Genomic DNA, 20,428 nt, shown 5'->3' with positions numbered 1-20,428 from the left:
ATTAGGTAGCGGCGGAACGTAGACACGACATTTTATAAAGCTCCAAAGGGAAAAAATTGTATGACGTTATGTCATGTGAAAGTGGAGGCCAGCGAAAAGAGAGCTTTGTCGTCTCGACCATTACGACCAATCCGGAGGTCAGGGACTTGGACATTCAGCCACTCGCGTACAAAGAGATTTAAATGGGGAGGGGCTCCATTCTGTTAGTCGAGGGTGAATCTGTAAACTTTATTAGTTTACAGGTTCACCCTCTACTAATTGAGGAAAGAGCCATTCGTGCAACGTAGGTGGTGCTGCAAAAGAGTAAACAATAAAGCAGTACTCGCGCATGTGCTTATCTAAAACTGTTTGGGTTACCAATTGTCACCTTGAACCAACACTCTACAATGCTTACAGTTGATACAATTAAAACATATAACTGGGAAACTGTTTGATGGGCATGCTGGATGCTGAAAGCAGTGAAGTGGTAAATGTGGCGTGACAGGCGTGGTCGTCGCTGTGTCGCAGGCCGCAGGTGCAGCCGCTACCAGTTCGAGTGCCGCTCGTCGGGCGAGTGCATCGCCATCTACAACGCGTGCGACGGCATCCCGCAGTGCAGCGACTCCAGCGACGAGGCGGCCGAGCTGGGCTGCCCGGCCCAAGGTACGCATCGCATCACGACTCTCAGTTACAGTAACAGCAAGTCAGGCGCACAACATTTCACCGCCATGTTTTCCAACCTACTGATTCACAATAGCGCATTAAACTGTAGTGTGCCTGGGAGACAGGTCGTGCACACGAAAGGAAAATGAATATATTTTATTTCTGTTACGGATGCATAGCGCAACAATCAATGATAGTAGAATAGGAAGCCATTTTGGCAGGACTAGAGAACTGTTTATATGTATCAATAATATTGTGGCAAGTAATTTTCGAGATATTACAATGTTCATTTATAATTTCGTACTTTCAAAATTAATTATTGCTATTCCTTGTAAGTCACTAGCAAAAATTGTAAATAAAAAATGTCTTGTTTAGAAGGGTTAGCTAAAAAAAAATTACATAACCCTTTTATCTTTATATAGTAGTGAACATATGGAGCTCCGAGCCCTGGCTTTGGTTTGTGGCGCCGGTGCTGGGGTTTAGTCTGTGGATTGTAACGTCACGGCGGCCATCTTGGATTACCTTAACCTTTGAACTTGACCTTGGATCCGCCATCTTTAAATCGAGCGCCCCGCTCACCAATGCTGCACTTTTCATAATGACAGTCATCTTTAATTCTGACTTCATGTCCGCAGTTTTTTTCGTTTGCGGGTTGCCGCCATCTTGGTATTTAATGTTCCGCAGCAGGATGCACTCTTGGATACCGACGTCTTTGTTTCTGCTGTTTTTTCCTAGAGAGCACCAGCGTCGACCTGTTGATGTTCCATTACATACCAGAGCTGTTATGGACCTTATCGACATATTAAATTTCATTTTTTATGCAAAATACATTGGAAGTGCTGTTATTCGAATCATCGCAGCTCTGACCTTTAGGTTGGAAACATACGTCTTTAACCGCACTGCCATTGTGACATTTACCAGACTGAGAATTAATTAAGGTATATAAAAAGTAACACACATATTTGGACTTGTATTTTTTTTAATTCGAAGGAATAATAGCATCATCATTCCAAGGACGGAACCGCCCACTTGTTTTTAGTACTTGCTATCAGGAGCGCTAGTTAACACATGTCGCCTGCTAGAGGACGTCTCCACCATCTTGGTTTCAATACTTTTTACTATGAGCGCTAGTGTCACGTAGTACACATGCCATTTGTTAGTGTGTGTTGCCGCCATATTGGTTTAATTCGTAGCCTCTAGAGTGCACACAGTCATCTTTCACGGTATCCAACATCTTGAAATTTGGATGCCATCTTGGAAATTCGTAATTATTCAGCTATAAATTCGGGAAAAATTTCAAAATTCATTTTATAAATATTTAATTATTATACTGTCCTTGGTTAGATACTTTATCGATACAATAGTTTTTAATTGTATGTAAAAAAATACTCATATTCAATAAAATATGGTGAAAAGTCATAAAACCAGATTATTTTTCTAGCCAACCAGCCAGTAGTTAGTCGTTATGACCGTCATCTTAAAAATTTGTATTATTGACCTATAAATTCGAGAAAAATTCCAAAATTCATGAAAATATTACTTATGAAAATAATGATTGACTCGATGGATTTCAATCTTTGGTTTGATTCTCGGCCAGTGATACAGATAACTAAAGGATAAAATAAATTTTTAATTCCTTTTCTCGCAGAGTTTATTAATCATTCACTCTATAAAAAACAACACTAGACAAGATACTTGTTCAACAAAATAAATACGTTGTTGCGAGCCTAACATAACTGTCTATTTTTTTCAATGCTTGAAATACATTTCAATCAGTTCATGTACAATACTATACCTATAATCAAATGTCTTCGGACCACGTGACCAGGTCATGTCCAATGTCAGACGTATAGACCAGATGTCTCCGAACCACAAAACCTTCTTCGTCGATAGCTAATATAACATATTTCAAGCAGTCAAGACAAATTCTTCGAACTGGCAGACCTAAAGTAACGATAAAATCAAATACAAGATATAGACCAAAAGAACATGTTTTACGCTTTTAAAAAGACCCAGAATACTTGAAAAATGTTATATCAATACAAGAGGTTTTGAACTAGTAAAATATTCATAGCTACTACAGAATTAACTACGCAAATGTAACGAAACGACACGCATTCCACAAAAGAAAAGAACACAGTACACACACTGAATGCACAGTACACACACTGGACGCACAGTACACACACTGGACGCACAGTACACACAATGGACGCACAGTACACACACTGAACGCACAGTACACGCACTGAACGCACAGTACACGCACTGGACGCACAGTACACGCACTGGACGCACAGTACACACACTGGACGCACAGTACACATACTGGACGCACAGGACACGCACTGAACGCACAGTACACACACTGGACGAACAGTACACACACTGGACGCACAGTACACACACTGAACGCACAGTACACACACTGGACGAACAGTACACACACTGGACGCACAGTACACACACTGGACGCACAGTACACACACTGGACGCACAGTACACGCACTGAACGCACAGTACACGCACTGGACGCACAGTACACGCACTGAACGCACAGGACACGCACTGAACGCACAGTACACGCACTGGACGCACAGTACACGCACTGAACGCACAGGACACGCACTGAACGCACAGTACACGCACTGGACGCACAGTACACACAATGGATGCACAGTACACGCACTGAACGCACAGTACACGCACTGGACGCACAGTACACACACTGAACGCACAGTACACGCACTGAACGCACAGTACACACACTGGACGCACAGTACACGCACTGGACGCACAGTACACGCACTGGACGCACAGTACACGCACTGGACGCACAGTACACACACTGGACGCACAGTACACACACTGGACGCACAGTACACACACTGGACGCACAGTACACACACTGGACGCACAGTACACACACTGGACGCACAGTACACACACTGGACGCACAGTACACACACTGGACGCACAGTACACACACTGGACGCACAGTACACGCACTGAACGCACAGTACACGCACTGAACGCACAGTACACGCACTGGACGCACAGTACACGCACTGGACGCACAGTACACACACTGGACGCACAGTACACACACTGAACGCACAGTACACGCACTGGACGCACAGTACACGCACTGAACGCACAGTACACACACTGGACGCACAGTACACACACTGGACGCACAGTACACACACTGGACGCACAGTACACACACTGAACGCACAGTACACACACTGGACGAACAGTACACACACTGGACGCACAGTACACACACTGGACGCACAGTACACACACTGAACGCACAGTACACGCACTGAACGCACAGTACACACACTGGACGCACAGTACACACACTGGACGCACAGTACACACAGTAGTAGGTGTGTTTGGTTTGTATGGTGACACCGGTGGTAGGAGGGGGAGCCAGGGAGCCGGGGCGGCAATCTTGGATTACGTCACTTCCGGCAGCCATCTTTGATTACATCATTTCCGGTGGCCATATTGGTTTTGACCTTGACCTTTGACTCCAGCGTCCATTTTGTTTTCTAGATAAAATCCACCATTTTGAATTATGTCACATCTGTCATTTGAAAATCCTCAAATATTAACTTAGAAAATTTAAAAAAAATATTATGAAATGAAATTTTAGTTCAAAATTTATGACTTCGTCATCAAGCATCCCACTCCTGTGCGTAATACTTTTCGTTACCATGATATAATCAAACACCCCACTCGTATGCGTTACACTTTTCATTAATTTACCATCTTGAAAATATATTTATTTTCAAAATAAAAAATACCATTGTAGTCTGCTGAAGGTAGCCATCTTGTTCAGTGGAGACCGCCTTCTTGGTTTCATCTAATGGATGTCATTATTGAGTGTTGGTTCCTAATGTATGTCAGTGTATGTAGGGATGTGTTTATATTTCTTAACGGTGTTGTTATGAGCCTTATAGACCAAAAGAAATCTACAAAAAAAATCCACAACATCCACAGTCATTTTGTTTAAGATCACTATTTTCTCTTAAAATCTTAATATTTATAGGTTTAAACTAAAATATATGTTATATATCAAATTAATCCTCTGATCGTTGCGGATGCGATGGTTGTAGTACTAATACTTTTAGAAAAAAAATACTTAGTAACTTTTCTTCAAACAAATATTAATTTATTTACTCCATCATACACTGTTCAGGACCAGAAATTTTTCAGTGTCCTAACTCACAAGTAATATCTTCCTAACCAGCCCTTGTTTGCGTACTCAAGTTTAAAAATCAGCATGGAAGCAGATATTTTAATGTTTGCATATATATTTTCATTTCTCAGAGACCAGTTTATTCGAATTTAAAAGCTGCATGGCATTTGTATATATATTTTTGCTCTTTTTAATATGATTACCTTGAGGAAAGAAGGTTCTATATTAAAATAATAAGCAGTATGTAGGTTAAAATCATATTTATTAAAATAAAACCAGGCTTTTCAAATCATAAAATCCTCAAGAAAAAGAAAAACTATACACATCAAACGAAACTATATACAACAAATGGAAACTAGGTATACAAGAAAAAACGCACACTATACAACACCATATGGAAACGTGTTCAGCAAAAATTGGAAACTTTACAATAAAAATGGAAACTTTACAACAAAGATGGAAACTTTACAACAAAAATGGAAACTATACAACGAAAATGGAAACTATACAACGAAAAACGGAAACTATTAAACAAAAAACGGAAACTCTACAACGAAAAACGGAAACTATACAACAAAAAACGGAAACTCTACAACGAAAAACGGAAACTATACAACGAAAAACGGAAACTATACAACACAAAGAGGAAATTTTTTCAACAAAAAATGAAAAACTATACAACAAAATACAGAAACTATATGCAGATTGAAACTATTAACAGAAAATTATTTACACATCATCGTCCCCGACATGTCGGTGGGGGACCGATGTATGCCATCTTCACAGATTCGGTGCTTATTGCCCTCCTATGTATTGGCCAGCATATTCGTGCTCTCACTGTAGAGCAAGCACATGCTGCCTGGAGCGAATAGCCCTAACTGCGACTCTCCTTGTGCGGTAGTCCTGCAGGGCATCCAGATAATCACAAAACTCAGTGCGGTTTTTTACCACGCACCTTCTCAACTTTACCACCACACTTTTATAAGCATAGAGTTTGGCCCTAAGACTGACAAACTCACTCATTACTTCCCCCCCCCCCCCCCCCACACACACACACACACATACTCGTCGTTAAACTTCCCAACGACTTTCTTTATGACAAGGGAGAAGCATGGGTAGTCAGAAGGTAGCAGCTAGTGTCGAACTTCGCCATTAATGTAGGGCCAACGTAGTGTACAAATGGGGTTCTGGGCACTGACGCTGGCCCGTGGTGCCTTTTGCCGACCGACATCTTGGATTTGTGACGTCACGGCGGCCATCCTGGATGACCTTGACATTTCACCTAGGCGGCCATCTTGGATCCGTCATCTTGGATGACGTCATCGCCGCCATTTCGTTTTCACGAACATTCCGCCATTTGTTTTCACGAACATTCCGCCATTTTGTTTTCCGTCATTTTGAATGATGACGTCACCATTGCAATTTCCATTACGGCCACCATCTTTGAAAATCTTTATTTATTATCGAATTTTAATAAAAAAAATTAATTTATATAAAAAATTAAATAATCAAAATTTAATAAAAATATTTCAAAAAACATATACTTACGCCATAGAGCTTGGAGTTCTCGGTTCAAACCAAGCAAGGAAAAAGTAAAAAAAAGACATCAGTTCCTTCCTCCACGGAAGCCACCGGCAGACTGACCTCCCACCACTTATGCCAAGGTATATATATCGTCAACTAGTATGACGTCTTGTCCGCCATCTTTTAAATAAGTAATTTTTATCTAATTTTAATAAAATGTTCTGAAATTAAAAAAAAATAAATTTAATAAAATATTATTTAAAAACCACCATTGCACATATTTGTTACGGTCGCCACCTTGTATTATATAAATGTGGCATGTTTCGTTACGCACGCCATCTTAGTTGAGTGTGTTGTCTTGGTTACACTTTTTGTTATGGCCACAATATTGTATTCTAGACCATTGCATGTTTCGTTATAGCTGCCATCTTGAAAAATTTAATGCTAGAAATTTTGAAAAAATTCCAAAAAATATTTTAAAAATTGCCTACTTTAAATGTTTAGTTACCTAAACGATTTGGTCTTCGGTTCGATTCCCGGCGAGAGTAAAGCTGTAATTCTTTAATAAATTTAAAAATTCTCGATAAAAAGTAATAAAACCATCTTACATCACACCTGACATTTTGAATTATGTCACCACTGTATCAATTATCATTATGGGCACCATCTTGAAAATCTTTATTTATCATCCGATTTTAATGAAAATAATTCACAATTCAACAAAAGAAATAACTTATTAATATACTGATTGATTAGATCAATTCCCATCCTTGGTTCGAACCTGGTAAGAGCAAAAAATAAATAACGACATATCCTTCCTCCATGGAAGCCACCTACAGACTGATCTCCCACCACCAATACCAATGTATATATCATTAGCTGGTATGACATCATGTCTGCCATCTTGTCTTCGTCTGCTGGAGGCCACCATCTTTTTTTCGTCTACTAGAGTGTGCTGATGCCATGTTAGTGTAATTATTTTAACCATACCTTTGACCTCGATTGTTGACATTGAACTTTGACATGGACCTTGACCTTGAAATTTGACCTTGAACATTGTCCTTGAACTTTGAACTTGTCTTTGAAATTTTACCTTGACCTTGACGACCATATTAGATCCACCATTTTGTGTTCAGTACTCGCTACCAGGAACGATAGTGAACATATATCACCTGCTAGAGGACATTGCCACCATCTTGTTTTCATCTGCTGGAGGACTCCATCTGGTGTGTGTACTTGTCTGATAGAGCTCATTACCATCATATTTGTTTAATTCTTACCCGCTAGAGTGCATTAATCATTTATTAATACTGACACACCCGCCAGCTTGACATTTGGGTGCCATCTTGGAATTGTGTAATTATTCAGCTAGAAATTCGGGAAAATTTCAAAAATTCACCAAAAAATTTACAATCAATTTACAAATTGATTCAATCAGTTCCTGTTCTTGGTTCGATACTTGAACGATGCGAAAAAAATTTAATTTTATGTAAAAAATAATTTAAATAAATCATATTCAAAATCCTAAAAAAGGCTTAAAATCTTTTACTACCAGCCTCCAGTAAGCCATTATGACAGCCATCTTGGAAATTTGTATTTGTTAATCTATAAATTTGGGAAAAATTCCAAAAGTCACCGAAAAAATCACTCATCATTTTGAATCAATGGATTCTGGTCCTCGGTTCGATTCTTGACCAGTGACAGATGTAACTAAATATTAAATAAATTTAATATTCTGTTTTCCATTACCTCTCGTGGAGTTCATTAAACATTCTCTCTACGAAAAACAACTTTAGACAACATACCTGTCCCACGAATTAAATACGCTGTCACAGTAACTATCATGTAAGTCTAGTTTATGGATACTTTGAATAACCTCTAAACCGTTCATGTACAAAGCCATCCATACATATAAACCTGTCTTATTCAAACCTCATGACTTTCGATGTCAGCTAATTATATTCAATTAAACCAATGTAACAGGTTTTATGCTTACAAGAAGACCAAGAATCCCTAAAAAATGATTTATCAAGTCAAAAAGGTTATGGACTAGTAAACTTTCAGAGATACTACAGATTTGAATACGTGCATTTAACGAAATGTCACACATTCAACAAAAGAACACACTGAACATACAGTACACACAGGAAACAAAATGAACACAAGGTACACACAGACAACGGAATGAACACACAGTACATACAGTACACACAGGAAACGGTAAGAACACACATTACACACAGTACACACATGAAACGGAATGAACACAGAGTACACACATTACACAGGGAAAATAAAATGAACACACAGTACACGCAGGAAACGGAATGAACACACAGTACACACAGGAAACGGAATGAACACACAGTACACACAGGAAACGGAATGAACACACAGTTCACACAGGAAACGTAATGAACGCAAAGAACACACAGTACACACTGGAAACTGCATGAACACACAGTACACACAGGAAACGGAATGAACACACAGTACACACAGGAAACGAATGAACACACAGTACACACAGTAAACGGAACGAACACGCAATGTTCACGCAATTGATGCGCAATACACATGATGTACACAATGACTACACAACTTTCACGCAGTTAAAGCATTTAATGAAAAGGAAGCACAATCATCGAAAAGGAAGCACAATCATCGAAAAGGAAGCACAATCATTGAAAAGTAAGCACATTTGGAAACACAGTCTCAAAAAGGAAGCACATTTGGAACCACAATCAACGAAAGGCAGCACAATCGGAAGCACATTCATCAAAAAAGGAACACATTTAACGAAAAGGATGCTACATTTTCACAAACATTCAACTCAGCAGGATGCAATCACCAATTATATGTAGGATATACAGACCTGCCAACACTCACGATTTTGGTGTGAGGCTCACGATTTTAAGGTCCATCTCACGCCCTCACACCAAAATAGTGTTTCCTCACGATTTTTCGGAGCCCCGAGATTTTGTTTGTAAAAGTTACAAAACAAGTTTTACGAAAGCTTACAGTAACGAGTTTCCATCAATACTCGAGTCACGTAAAGGAAGCAATTTTGCATTTTGTAGCGTGTGCAGTGCTAATTTTTCTATCTCGCATAGTGGAAGTGGAGACATTGTGAAACATGTCGCTAAAAAAAACACAACTAACACAATAAAAAATTCAATTTTGCTGTGAACAGTGATAATAGTGTTACACGAGCAGAATGTTATTTTACATCTTTTTTAGTTGCGGCCCTGCATGATCACTACACGACAGCGCTAAATTATGTTCAACTAAATTAAATCTGCAACCTATAATTTGTTGAAATAAATTTTGAAGCAGAGACCATGTAAATTTATGTACAGGTATGTCACTTAAATTTAAAGATTTTCATTTGTTGTTTTTTATATCTAACATGTATTTATGGGCCAGAAAATTTTTATCGAGGACCTCATGATTTTTTAAATTTGAATGTTGGCAGGTCTGAATATAATATATCCAAAGTTTTTTGCTCCAACACTCATTAGCTCCATCAATCATTGGCTCCAATAGTCATTAGCTCTAACAATCATTCACTCTAACAGTCATTGGCTCCAGCATTCATTGGCTCCAACAATCTTTTGGTTCCAATAGTCATTGGCTCCAACAGTCATTGGCTTCAATAGTCATGGGCTTCAATAGTATTTTGTTCCAAAAAGTCTTAGGTCTAGCTGCTATTTACCTACTAGACTAGGAGTCTAAGAAGCTGCTAGACTACATGACTACAGGATTACATGGCTTCAACTGGCTACGAGGCAGCAAGTCTACAAGGCTACGAGACTATATAGCTACAAGTCTATGAGGCTACAAGTTTACGAGACTACATGACTCTTTAACTGTCTTTGGCTCCATTCAGTGGTGAGTGTTAATTTATCCCATGTAAAATATCATGTTTAAAGTAGAGTCGATTCTTGTCAACAGATGTCGACACATGTTGCTTGTAGGTAAATATTAGTTAGTTCTTTTGTATAGGATGCGGGATGCTCACTAACGATCGCAAAAAAAGGATGGTTTTGCTAGACACCAAGGAGAAGGAAGTTTGTCCTTCCTGTTAGTGTTTCTCAGATATCTCAGAGTTTATTAATATTTTACTGAGTAATTATATTTTGTTTTAATTCTATCTGATAAAAATATTGCAAGTGCTGATTTAGTAGCAGAAATTCACTAACTCAATGCCAATGTTCAAGGTCAAATTTCAAGATCCAGGTCAAAGTTCAATGTCAACAATCGAGGTCAAAGGTATGGTGAAAAAAAATTAAACTAACATGGCATCAGCGCACTCTAGCAGACGAAAAAAAAGATGGTGGCCTCCAGTGGACGAAGACAAGATGGCTGACATGATGTCATACCAGCTGATGATATATACGTTGGTATTGGTGGTGGGAGATCAGTCTGTAGGTGGCTTCCATGGAGGAAGGATCTGTCGTTTTTTATTTTTTGCTCTTACCAGGTTCGAACCAAGGACGGGAATCGATCTAATCAATCTGTATATTAATAAGTTATTTTTTTGATGAATTGTGATTTTTTTTTCATTAAAAACGGATAATAAATAAAGATTTTCAAGATGGTGCCCGTAATGATAATTGATACAGTGGTGAATTAATTCAAAATTTTGGGTGTGTTATAAGATGGTTTTATTACATTTTATCGAGAATTTTTAAATATATTAATAAAATACTGATTAACTCTCGCCGGGAATCGAACCGAGGACCAAATCGTTTAGGTAACTAAAAGTTTGAAATAGGCAATTTTTAAAATATATTTTGGTTTTTTTTCGAAATTTCTAGCATTAAATTTTTCAAGATGGCGGCTATAATGAAACATGCAACGGTCTAGAATCCAATATGGCGACCATAACGAAAAGTGTAACCAAGACAACACACTCAACTAAGATTGCGGGCGTAACGAATAATGCAACATTTATATAATTTAAGGTGGCGACAGTAACGATTTGTGCAATGGTGGTTTTTAAGTAATATTTTATTAAATTTAAATTAATCTTTATTTATAATTTTAGAACTTTTTTTTTATTAAAATACGATAAAAATTACTGCTTTTCAAAATGACAGACATGACATCATACTAGTTGACGATATATATACCTTGCCATAAGTGGTGGGAGGTCAGTCTGCCGGTGGCTTCCGTGGAGGAAGGACCTGATGTCATTTTTAATTTTTTCCTCGCTATTTTGAACCGAGGACTCCAAGCTCCATGATTAAAATCCAATAATAGATAAAGATTTTCCTAGATGGTGGCCGTAATGGAAATTGCAACGTTGACGTCATCATTCAAAATGACGGAAAACAAAATGGCGCAATGTTCGAGTAAACAAAATGGTGGCGATGATGTCATCCTAGATGGCAGATCAAATATGGTAGCCAAGCTCAAAGGTCAAGGTCATCCAAGATGGCCACCGTGACATCACAAATCCAAGTTGGCGGTCGGCACCAGGCACCACGCGCCAGTGCCAGTGCCCGGAACCCCATTTGTACACTACTGGTCGACTTTGAGGCCTGAGTAAAAGTCTGCTGTTCTCATTTCATACACAAAACTATCAGTATCCATGTACGCTAGATGAGTGTTTTCTCAGTATCATGGTGTTATAATGTAAGTCATGCATAAGAGTCATTCAAAGATCAAGCACTGCGAATCCTGCATATATAGGCTTATCAAAAATGATGGTTTCGAGGTTCAATTGGAGAAGATACAAATTCGGTTCGTACATTGTGCGGTCTTTGAAGGGCAGGCGACACACCAGTTTCTGGAATCTGTTCTTGGAGCACACCAACTCCATTTTGAGCCTATGTCTCTTGTTTTCTATCAATTTCCCAAAGGTAGAGTTAAAAGCCAATTAAAAGATCTCCTTTTCAAACTGGTTCACTGCAGATTGACGCTTAGCAGTGTTAAGCTTAATATACGGGTCCAACCACGCTGACTGCTGAAACTGGAGGACTCCATTTATTTTTGTCACTCTCAGCCCATGCGATACTGCTTGGTGGATGTTTTTATAGTGGACAATGTAGTGTTCTTTATTTTCCAGTGTTGTCATTAATTTGGATTGTTTGGAACTAGGTGGACATTGGTTCATAGAAAGAAATGACAGGTCTTTGTCACTTTCATGGAGCTCGTTAGGGTACTCCACATCACACATTATTTTGTAGCCTGTAGGAGAATTGTCCGGAACAGACTGAGCATCAATATCTACATCAGCTCATTGGATATTACGAATAGAAAGCGACAGCGACATGGGCCACCTTCACAAATTATTCGCATCAATTGTGCCGCAAACTAGTATTTTTGGCACAATTTTAAATTTAATTTTTTTTAAATTAAATAATCTCACCAGTCATTCTTCTGCCGCAAGAACTTAAACCTGTTCTTCCTCCTGTACACTACCATTCAACTTTTGTCAGACCTGTCTCCCCAATTTTTCCCAGCCCTAGATCCGATTCTTGCCGAGTCTTTTGCCAGGCAGACTCAGTATCGTTTTGTCCACGCCTTGGCGCACAGACGTCGCCTGTAATTCTCCTCCGATCCGTGACGAGAACTGCTATGTCCTGCAAGCTCTCAGGACAGGCCAGTTCCAAGACCTCCCCTGACTCTAGCCATTTTCACCAAAGTATAGTCATGTCTCCGGGTCCTGTAGAGCATATTTCCCACTGTCATCAGCAGTTACCACACCCCCCACCTCCCCAACTATTCCTGGGAACACTGGCCGTTCCAGGCACACATTTCCTCAAAGTAAAAAAAACAATTATGGATAGCTAGCGGTGCCTCTAGGATGGCCGGCAATACCAAAAGTTTCTGATGAAAATTAAAAAAAAAAGTTAGTTCGCTCGGCTATTTAGGGAGATGAGTTAAAAAAAAACTTCAGGACCACTGAGTGTCCGTTGCTAACTCCGTCAGCAGTACAGGATGTATCCTACTGTACTGGAGATACGAATATCCTGCCTCTTGGAGTAATTCTCCGTCACCAAATCTTCAGAATCACGTGGCCGCGATGTCTTAATAACGTCTTAAGACGTAAATCACGTGCCCGCACTGAAATTATTTGTCACTATCAACGTTTATCGGGAACCGCCAGATAAAAACGTCCACTCGCCGCAATGGCCACCACCCGAAGTTCCAATTTTTAAAAGAATACCAGCCGACCGGAAACTGGCCGTTAATGCACTTTTTAATTGTTAACTTCAAAGTTAAAAAGTTGTAAATTTACCGTAAATATCAGCAGGTCTGGAAAACAAAAATAAACACATGACCACGGCAAATTACTGTTTGTTTTTTCCAAATCTTTCAAAAAAAATAAATAACTGACAAAAAAAAAGTCTGGCAAGGGCCTCGGCGGGCTGCATACGGCCAGAACACTGCGCGAGCAGCTCTGTACCGCACTGTACCGGTACAGATGCCGCTCCCAGACTACTTGGCAGCATAATTCGTCCAGAATTCGGTACCATTTAGTCTGCCGAAACACTGACACAACACTGTTCGATGGTGGGTGGACAAGACGGGGAGGTCGTGCCATGTAGCACAGGACACTGCACACTGGAACCGTAACAAGCACCAAGTTGCCCGCTGCTGCCGCTGCCACTGCTGATGCTATCACTGCTGTCGATGCTGCCACTGCTGCTGCGACTCCTGGGGCTGCTACTGCTGGGGGGCATGTACCTTGTACCGACCTCAGATTAGGAGAAGGCATGGCATCAGGTGGTGCTGCAGGCACCCTGCCATTGCCCAACGGAGACGGCTCCGCCCAGGATCACGCCCTGCCATAGCAGAACGAATGATACGCCAAGGTAGCTTCGGCATCCAGGCGTCTGTGAGTTGCCGCTCCAACCTAGCGGGTCGGGAGACGGCTGGTGGTTCCAATCTGGTGTGGGACGACACTTGCTGCTCTACTACTACTCCTGCAGTTGGTACTGCTGATGTGGATGTCTACACGAGACGAGTAATTAGTCTTCACCGGTAATCAGACAGCAAACATAGTTGCACTACCTGACCTCACTCCACATATCACTTGCGCAATAGGATTAAAGCGTACGGTTCTAGCATCAGGCTACATTGGACACAGACCCTCTTCAACTCTTGCGCCCCTAATCTAACTTAAATTTAGTGCGGGAACGATCTTGTTTACTAAAGTTAACAAAGACTCTTACCCAACACAAAAAAAAAAAAAAAAAAACAACATATCATAACACAAATAAAAATACACAAATATCCCTTCAAACACATAACTATTGCATTGGCAAGATAGATCAAGTAAACATTTACATACGACCCTCAAATATATGACAAAACAAAACAGCATATATAACATCACACTAGTTATATAGAAAACAAAACACTGACAAAAAAAAATTTGCAAAGAGAGATTCTGGCACAAACAACAAAGATAATCATTGGACATCAAACATGTAAATTACTGGTTACACAAAAAAAATACAGAATTAGCACATTTGAAAATATCAGACCCATTTAGGTCATTGGCCTTTGTTTGGGGTTCATTGCCCTCTTTTACTTATGCCATCTTTTGGGTGTAGCAATTATTTTTTTTTCAATTCACAATTGACTGCATAGAAAAAAAACATATGACAAAAACACTAATGCATAACTCAAAACACAAAGTTACACTATTACCATGATGCAAGCTAGTTGCTAAAAAAAAAAAAAATCAAATCTACTTAAAAAAAAAAAAAACACCACAACCAGAGGAGGGACAGAGGGCTTGAGAAGCTTACACAAAGATAAGGAGAATTTACAGTACTGTAGCACACTGATAGAATCTGACCAAGCTAGAAATAGCAAAAAGAGTGCTTGAATGAGAGCTGTATGTTACATGTCAGGACCAGGGTGCCAGTAGGCATGCTATACAATAGCCTTAAGGAGCACAATAACTGGCAGCACTAACCGTTCTGTGTGTACATGTCTCACATATCCAAAATGCATATAAAACCAACACAGGGGTGTACATTGTTTAGTGTGGGTAACACTGAATTACTGGGTGTAGTCAAAACGTACTTCATGTACGCAGTTCCCACAGTACGTTCCTGTACGCACTAGGAACAGAACATCAAGTTCCGTACTGGACCAAAATAGGAGGCGAACATCCCTCATGTCGATGTCAGCTGAGTAAACACATAAACACTTCACATAATCTCAGCTGACTTACACACCAGCCCCTCAGTAGGAAATTTACCTTGACAAACAGAGTGTACACACATGCATATAGATTTAAAATTTCTAATGTTACACAGACACATTATCGAACAGTACTTGGCATACACAGCTACTATTGCTCTATCACTGGAGTCTTGTATGCCCTTAGTTGGCTGATGTTGTAGTTGCCAACTGTGACACCAGACGAAATGTCCTGTAGGGTGTAGCAATTCTCCCTCAATACTGCAACAATCTTGAAGGGACCGTCATACAGCGGAAACAGCTTCCTCGTGACGTGCTCCCACTTGCTACTGGTCGGTGCAGTGCGCTTCAGTACAAGTTCACCTATCTTGAAGCTGTGAACTCGTGATGCGGGCTTCCTCTTCTTACGGTTCTCCGCTTCTAATACAAGCCGGTCTCTCACCAGCTCCTCCACTTCCTCTTGGGTCGGTGGTTCTACGTCGTCGTCTTTGGGGTAGGTCGGTAGGTATTGTGGTGGTATCACCTCCGAACGGACCTGACAAATCGCTTCATGTGGGGTTATGCCTGTCGATGAGTGCACCGTGTGGTTGAGGACACACTCGATATAGGGCAGTCGATCACGCCAGCTCTGCTGCTTGTCATGGCAGTACATTCTCAGAAGATTTCCCAACGTCCTCATCTGCCGCTCCACCGGATTACTCTGGGGATGGCGTACAGATGACGTAGTGGGAATAACTCCCAGCTTCCTTATACCCTCTTGCCAAAGGGTGCTGGCAAATTGAGTGCCTCGATCCGACAAAACGTAGGTGGCCTTTCCTACCACTTCGGTAAAAGACTTGAAATTGGCTAGGACAGCTTTAGCGTTTGCGCTGACCATGGAGTATAACTTCGTATACTTACTGAAAACATCCAGTATTACGAAGATGTACTTGACTCCTGCCTTGGATGGGGGAAGTGGTCCATACAAGTCTACCGAGACCAACTCTAAAGGTTTCGTAGGCAGGATCGATTGGATCACGCCATGTAGGTGTTCTTGAACATGCTTGGCTTTCTGGCACGCAATGCACGAGGCTGTTATTCTGGCCATCCCTCTAATCATACCTGGCCAAAACAGCTGACGGCTAACTGCACCGAACAACTTCTTGGAACCAGCATGGCCTAGATTCAAGTGCATTTCCCAGGCTATTTTATCCCTTACTGCTGCAGGAACAACGGGCTTCCAGGAATCTTCAAAAAGGGTTTGCCGCTTCTGGCGGTAAAACAGAATTCCTTCCTCCGACTTGCAGAATTGCAGGTGCACTTTACTCGTACTGTCGCAGGTCTCCAGCTTCTTTCTGACTTTCTGGCAGTACGGGTCAGCCTCTTGTAACGGTTTCAGATTCTCCAAAATCTTCTCCAGGTTTTTGTTTTTCCAGAAATCAGTTGCTTTGGCTGGAGCGACTAAAAATTCTTTGGGCTTGCTCTCAGGAAAAAGCTCGCCAGGCTCAGTGGGCGATAGCCTGCTTAAATAGTCTGCAGCTGTATTCTCTGATCCTTTAATATGAGCGATTTCGATGTTATACTCCTGGATCAGTAGGTACCAGCGGGTGAGTCTGTGACCGAAGACTTTTCCTGCCTTGAGGCAAGTAAGTGCCTGGTGATCAGTGAGGAGGTGGATCTTCTCTCCTAGCAGCAGATCACGGAACTTCTGCAGACTCCAGACGATCGCTAGCGCCTCCTTCTCCGTTACTGTGTAGTTACGTTCCGCTGCATTCAGGGTTCGGCTAGCCATAGCCACCGTCTTCTCCAAACCTGGGTCGGCCAACTGCGCCAGCTTGCATCCTAGCGCATGGTTGGAAGCGTCCGTGTAGAGCAGGAATCCCCGGCCTTGCACGGGATGGTGTATTACGTGCTCCTCCAGAAATAACTGCTTCAGCTGCTGGAATGCTGACTGCTCTGCCTTTTCCCACCTCCACACGACTTCCTTCTTGAGAAGAGCGAACAGGGGTAGTGCCACACTGGCTACTTGGTCGCTGTAGTTGCGGTAGAAACCGACTATACCCAAAAACGCTCGCAGCTGCCTGATGTTGCGAGGTACAGGAAACTCTTGAATGGCTCGTAGCTTGTCTGGAGCTGTCTTGATGCCAGTAGGTGTCAGTACGTGGCCTAGGAACGGAAGTTCTTCACGACAGAAGAGAGATTTACGTATCTTCACTGTCATCCCGGCGGCCTGTAGCTTAGACAGTACGACGTGTATGTGTCTGACGTGCTCCTCGAACATAGTGGACGTAATGAGGATATCGTCCACATACGCACGGGCAAAGGACTGACATTCAGGGCCTAGAGTCACTGCCAGGCAACGGGTGAACTCTGCCACCGCGTTGCACAGCCCAAACGGAAGGACCTGGAACGTATATTGCTGGTTCCTGAACAGAAAAGCAGTATACTGACAGCACTCTTTCTTCAGAGGAATTTGCCAGTATCCAGCGGACAGGTCCAGCGTCGTCAGATACCTCACTCCTTCGTAGAGTCGCAGGATCTCACTGGTGAGGATGGGGCTCTCTCGATCCTTCACCGTTATCTTGTTAAGCTCCCTGGCGTCCAGACATAACCTCACGGAGCCGTCCTTCTTCCGGACACAAACAACCGGATTGGCATAGGGACTGGCCTCTCGCTTGATGATGCGCCACTCCAGCATGAGCTGTAGGTACTCCTCTGCTTCACTGAGATACTGGGCAGGGATTGGGTAGGTCTTCTTGTGAAAGGGTTCCCCTACTTTCACCGTGATGCTGGCTTGATACAGCACGTTGTAGCCAGGCTGGTCACAGAAGACTTCTCTGTGCCTACACAGCAAATCGTACAGTTGTTGTAACTGTTCCTGGGTAACTGTGGGTAGGTTGTGCACGGCTTTCTGTAGGTCTTCATACGTAGCGCTCATGCTGTCATTGGAGGTGATGCTGTAGATGTGTGAGAACGTAGGACTGCAGCGTAACATGCCCACACAGTTGCCCTGGAACTTCCACATGCCATTGGAGATGGTCGTGGGTAACCTGCACTCTGCAGAAGTTACTGTCCAACTGTCAAAACTTAGCGTAATTCCATGCTGGGTCAGAAAGTCGGTGCCAAGAATGAGGGTCTTCGCTAGGCCTCTGACAACCAGAGCTGTAGTAGTCTTTGGTTGTCCAAGCCCCTTGATGTGAAGTAACACCTGCCTGTTGACAGCAGGACTCGCACGCGAAGTGACACCAATTATCTTGATGCTGGGAACCGGCATCATGTGTAGCTTCTGGCCGACTTTCTCCAGGTGTGCAACAAAGTCTTCGCTGACACACGTGACTTCTGCGCCGCTGTCCAGGAGTGTGCTGACTGGCTGTCTGTTCACTTCCAGCAATAGCTCTGGGCACACAGTGTTGACTTGTGGGTTGATGTCCACTTGGTCCTCATCGTACAGGAAATCCCTCTCGTTTTCCCGTAGCAAAATTGTCGCTAGTAAGGTTCGATATGTTACACTATTGTAACTAGGCAAGTTTAATTTAACCCCATTGTCAGGTCCCGGGATTGATGTCCGGGGTGTACCACCATCAATCCGGTCTAGTTTACAGACGGCTTGGCTGCTCCAGGCCAAACAGCGTTAGCTGTCTGGTTGTCCGGCGGTGGACAGCTGTTCGGAGGGATGGGCGCTTGACGCTCGAAGTATCCCTGTGGTGGGCACATGGCAGGTGGTGGGAAGTTGTAGCTGGGGGAACTCGCCGAGCATGACGCTCCATGGGTGGTTCCGGCTCCAACGGGGTACGACAGCGGCTGTTGTAGCTGCTTGTCAGACTGGTATGGCAGTCGGTAGTAATGTTCCTGCTTCGGTGACCCGGATCGCTTGTTCTTCCTTGGGGACCTGTCGCGGTACTCGGACCTAGGAGAACTGGGGCTCCCACCGAAACATTCATACCTGGGAGGCCGTTTGTTGTCCCCCTGCTGGGACTGCTCATCGTCGCTGTCTAGATGACGGCGCTTTCCCCACCATGTGTCCTTCTGCTGCTTGGAGAACTGCTGTTGGCCTCCAAACTTGCCTGACTTGCCTTGCTTTTTGCCAATCACGTTGACGTGCTTGGCGTTCTCATTACCCCGCTGCCAGGGCTGGTACAGAGAGACTGGCTTCTGGGGCGGCGGCCGCTCCTGCTCAGCAGAGCCTGCTTTCGTCTGCCGCTCCAGCCGGTCAAAAGCCAGTACCTGCTCCCTGAACTCGGTGATGTTGGCAAATGTCCTGCCTGCCAGCTGGAGTTGGTACCTGTACGGCAGTTGCGTGATCACCACAGCGATGAACTCGTCATCACTCATCTCCAGGTCCAGGTACCTTGTCCTTTCGAACATCTGGGACAAGTGGGCCTCCAGAGACTTGTTCTTGCGTGGGTCGTAACGCTCGCTATGTAGCCGGGCCCTCAGGTTACCCTGGATGCGCACGTTCCAGAACTGGAGCTTGAACTGCTCCCTGAAGCTCTGGAATGTGTGGGTAGTGGGTTGCATCATCTCCCACCAGTAGTATGCATGGTTCCGCAAGGCGGTGTTCAAGCATTTGAGCTGCTCCTCATTGGTCAGCTTGAACATGCTGGAGTACTCGTCCAGCTGCTTCAAAAAACGCATGGGGTTCTCATGCTCACCTGCGCTGAAGCGAGGCAGTGCCTCCGACCACTGTCGTGCAGGATGGTGGGGCGCAGTCACCTGGTCCAAGACGGGGTGGCTGTCCACGCACTCAGCTCTGGATGGGGAAGCTGGGTGATGCTGTTGGTACTGCGGTCACTGCTAGCAGTGGCTGGCTTGCTGTGACAGCTGGTGTTTCCTCGTTGACAGTACCTGATCTGGTGCTGGTTAGGTTGTCCAACCTGAGCTTCAGTACCTGCTCGTCCAGCTGCC

The 20,428-nt window shown here is 42.8% G+C and overlaps 1 protein-coding gene across 5 annotated transcripts in view; it reads left to right on the top strand.

Moving 5' to 3' along the window:
* The window catches only part of LOC134531542 (low-density lipoprotein receptor-related protein 11), a 200,976-nt gene that overhangs the window by 64,729 nt on the left and 115,819 nt on the right, over positions 1-20,428 (top strand). For all 5 annotated transcript variants that reach the window (XR_010075026.1, XM_063367221.1, XM_063367222.1 and 2 more), the window contains exon 4: positions 508-642. Coding sequence is in view for 4 of the 5 variants with exons in the window: in XM_063367221.1 (XP_063223291.1) it covers positions 508-642 (135 nt within the window). In the remaining variant the exon portion in view is untranslated. The remainder of the gene's footprint in view (positions 1-507; positions 643-20,428) is intronic.

Source organism: Bacillus rossius, chromosome 5 (assembly GCF_032445375.1).
Source record: "Bacillus rossius redtenbacheri isolate Brsri chromosome 5, Brsri_v3, whole genome shotgun sequence".
NCBI classification, from domain to species: Eukaryota; Metazoa; Arthropoda; class Insecta; order Phasmatodea; family Bacillidae; genus Bacillus; species Bacillus rossius.
The sequence above is the reverse complement of the archived record's forward strand: the minus strand, read 5'-3'. Positions and strand labels throughout refer to the sequence as shown.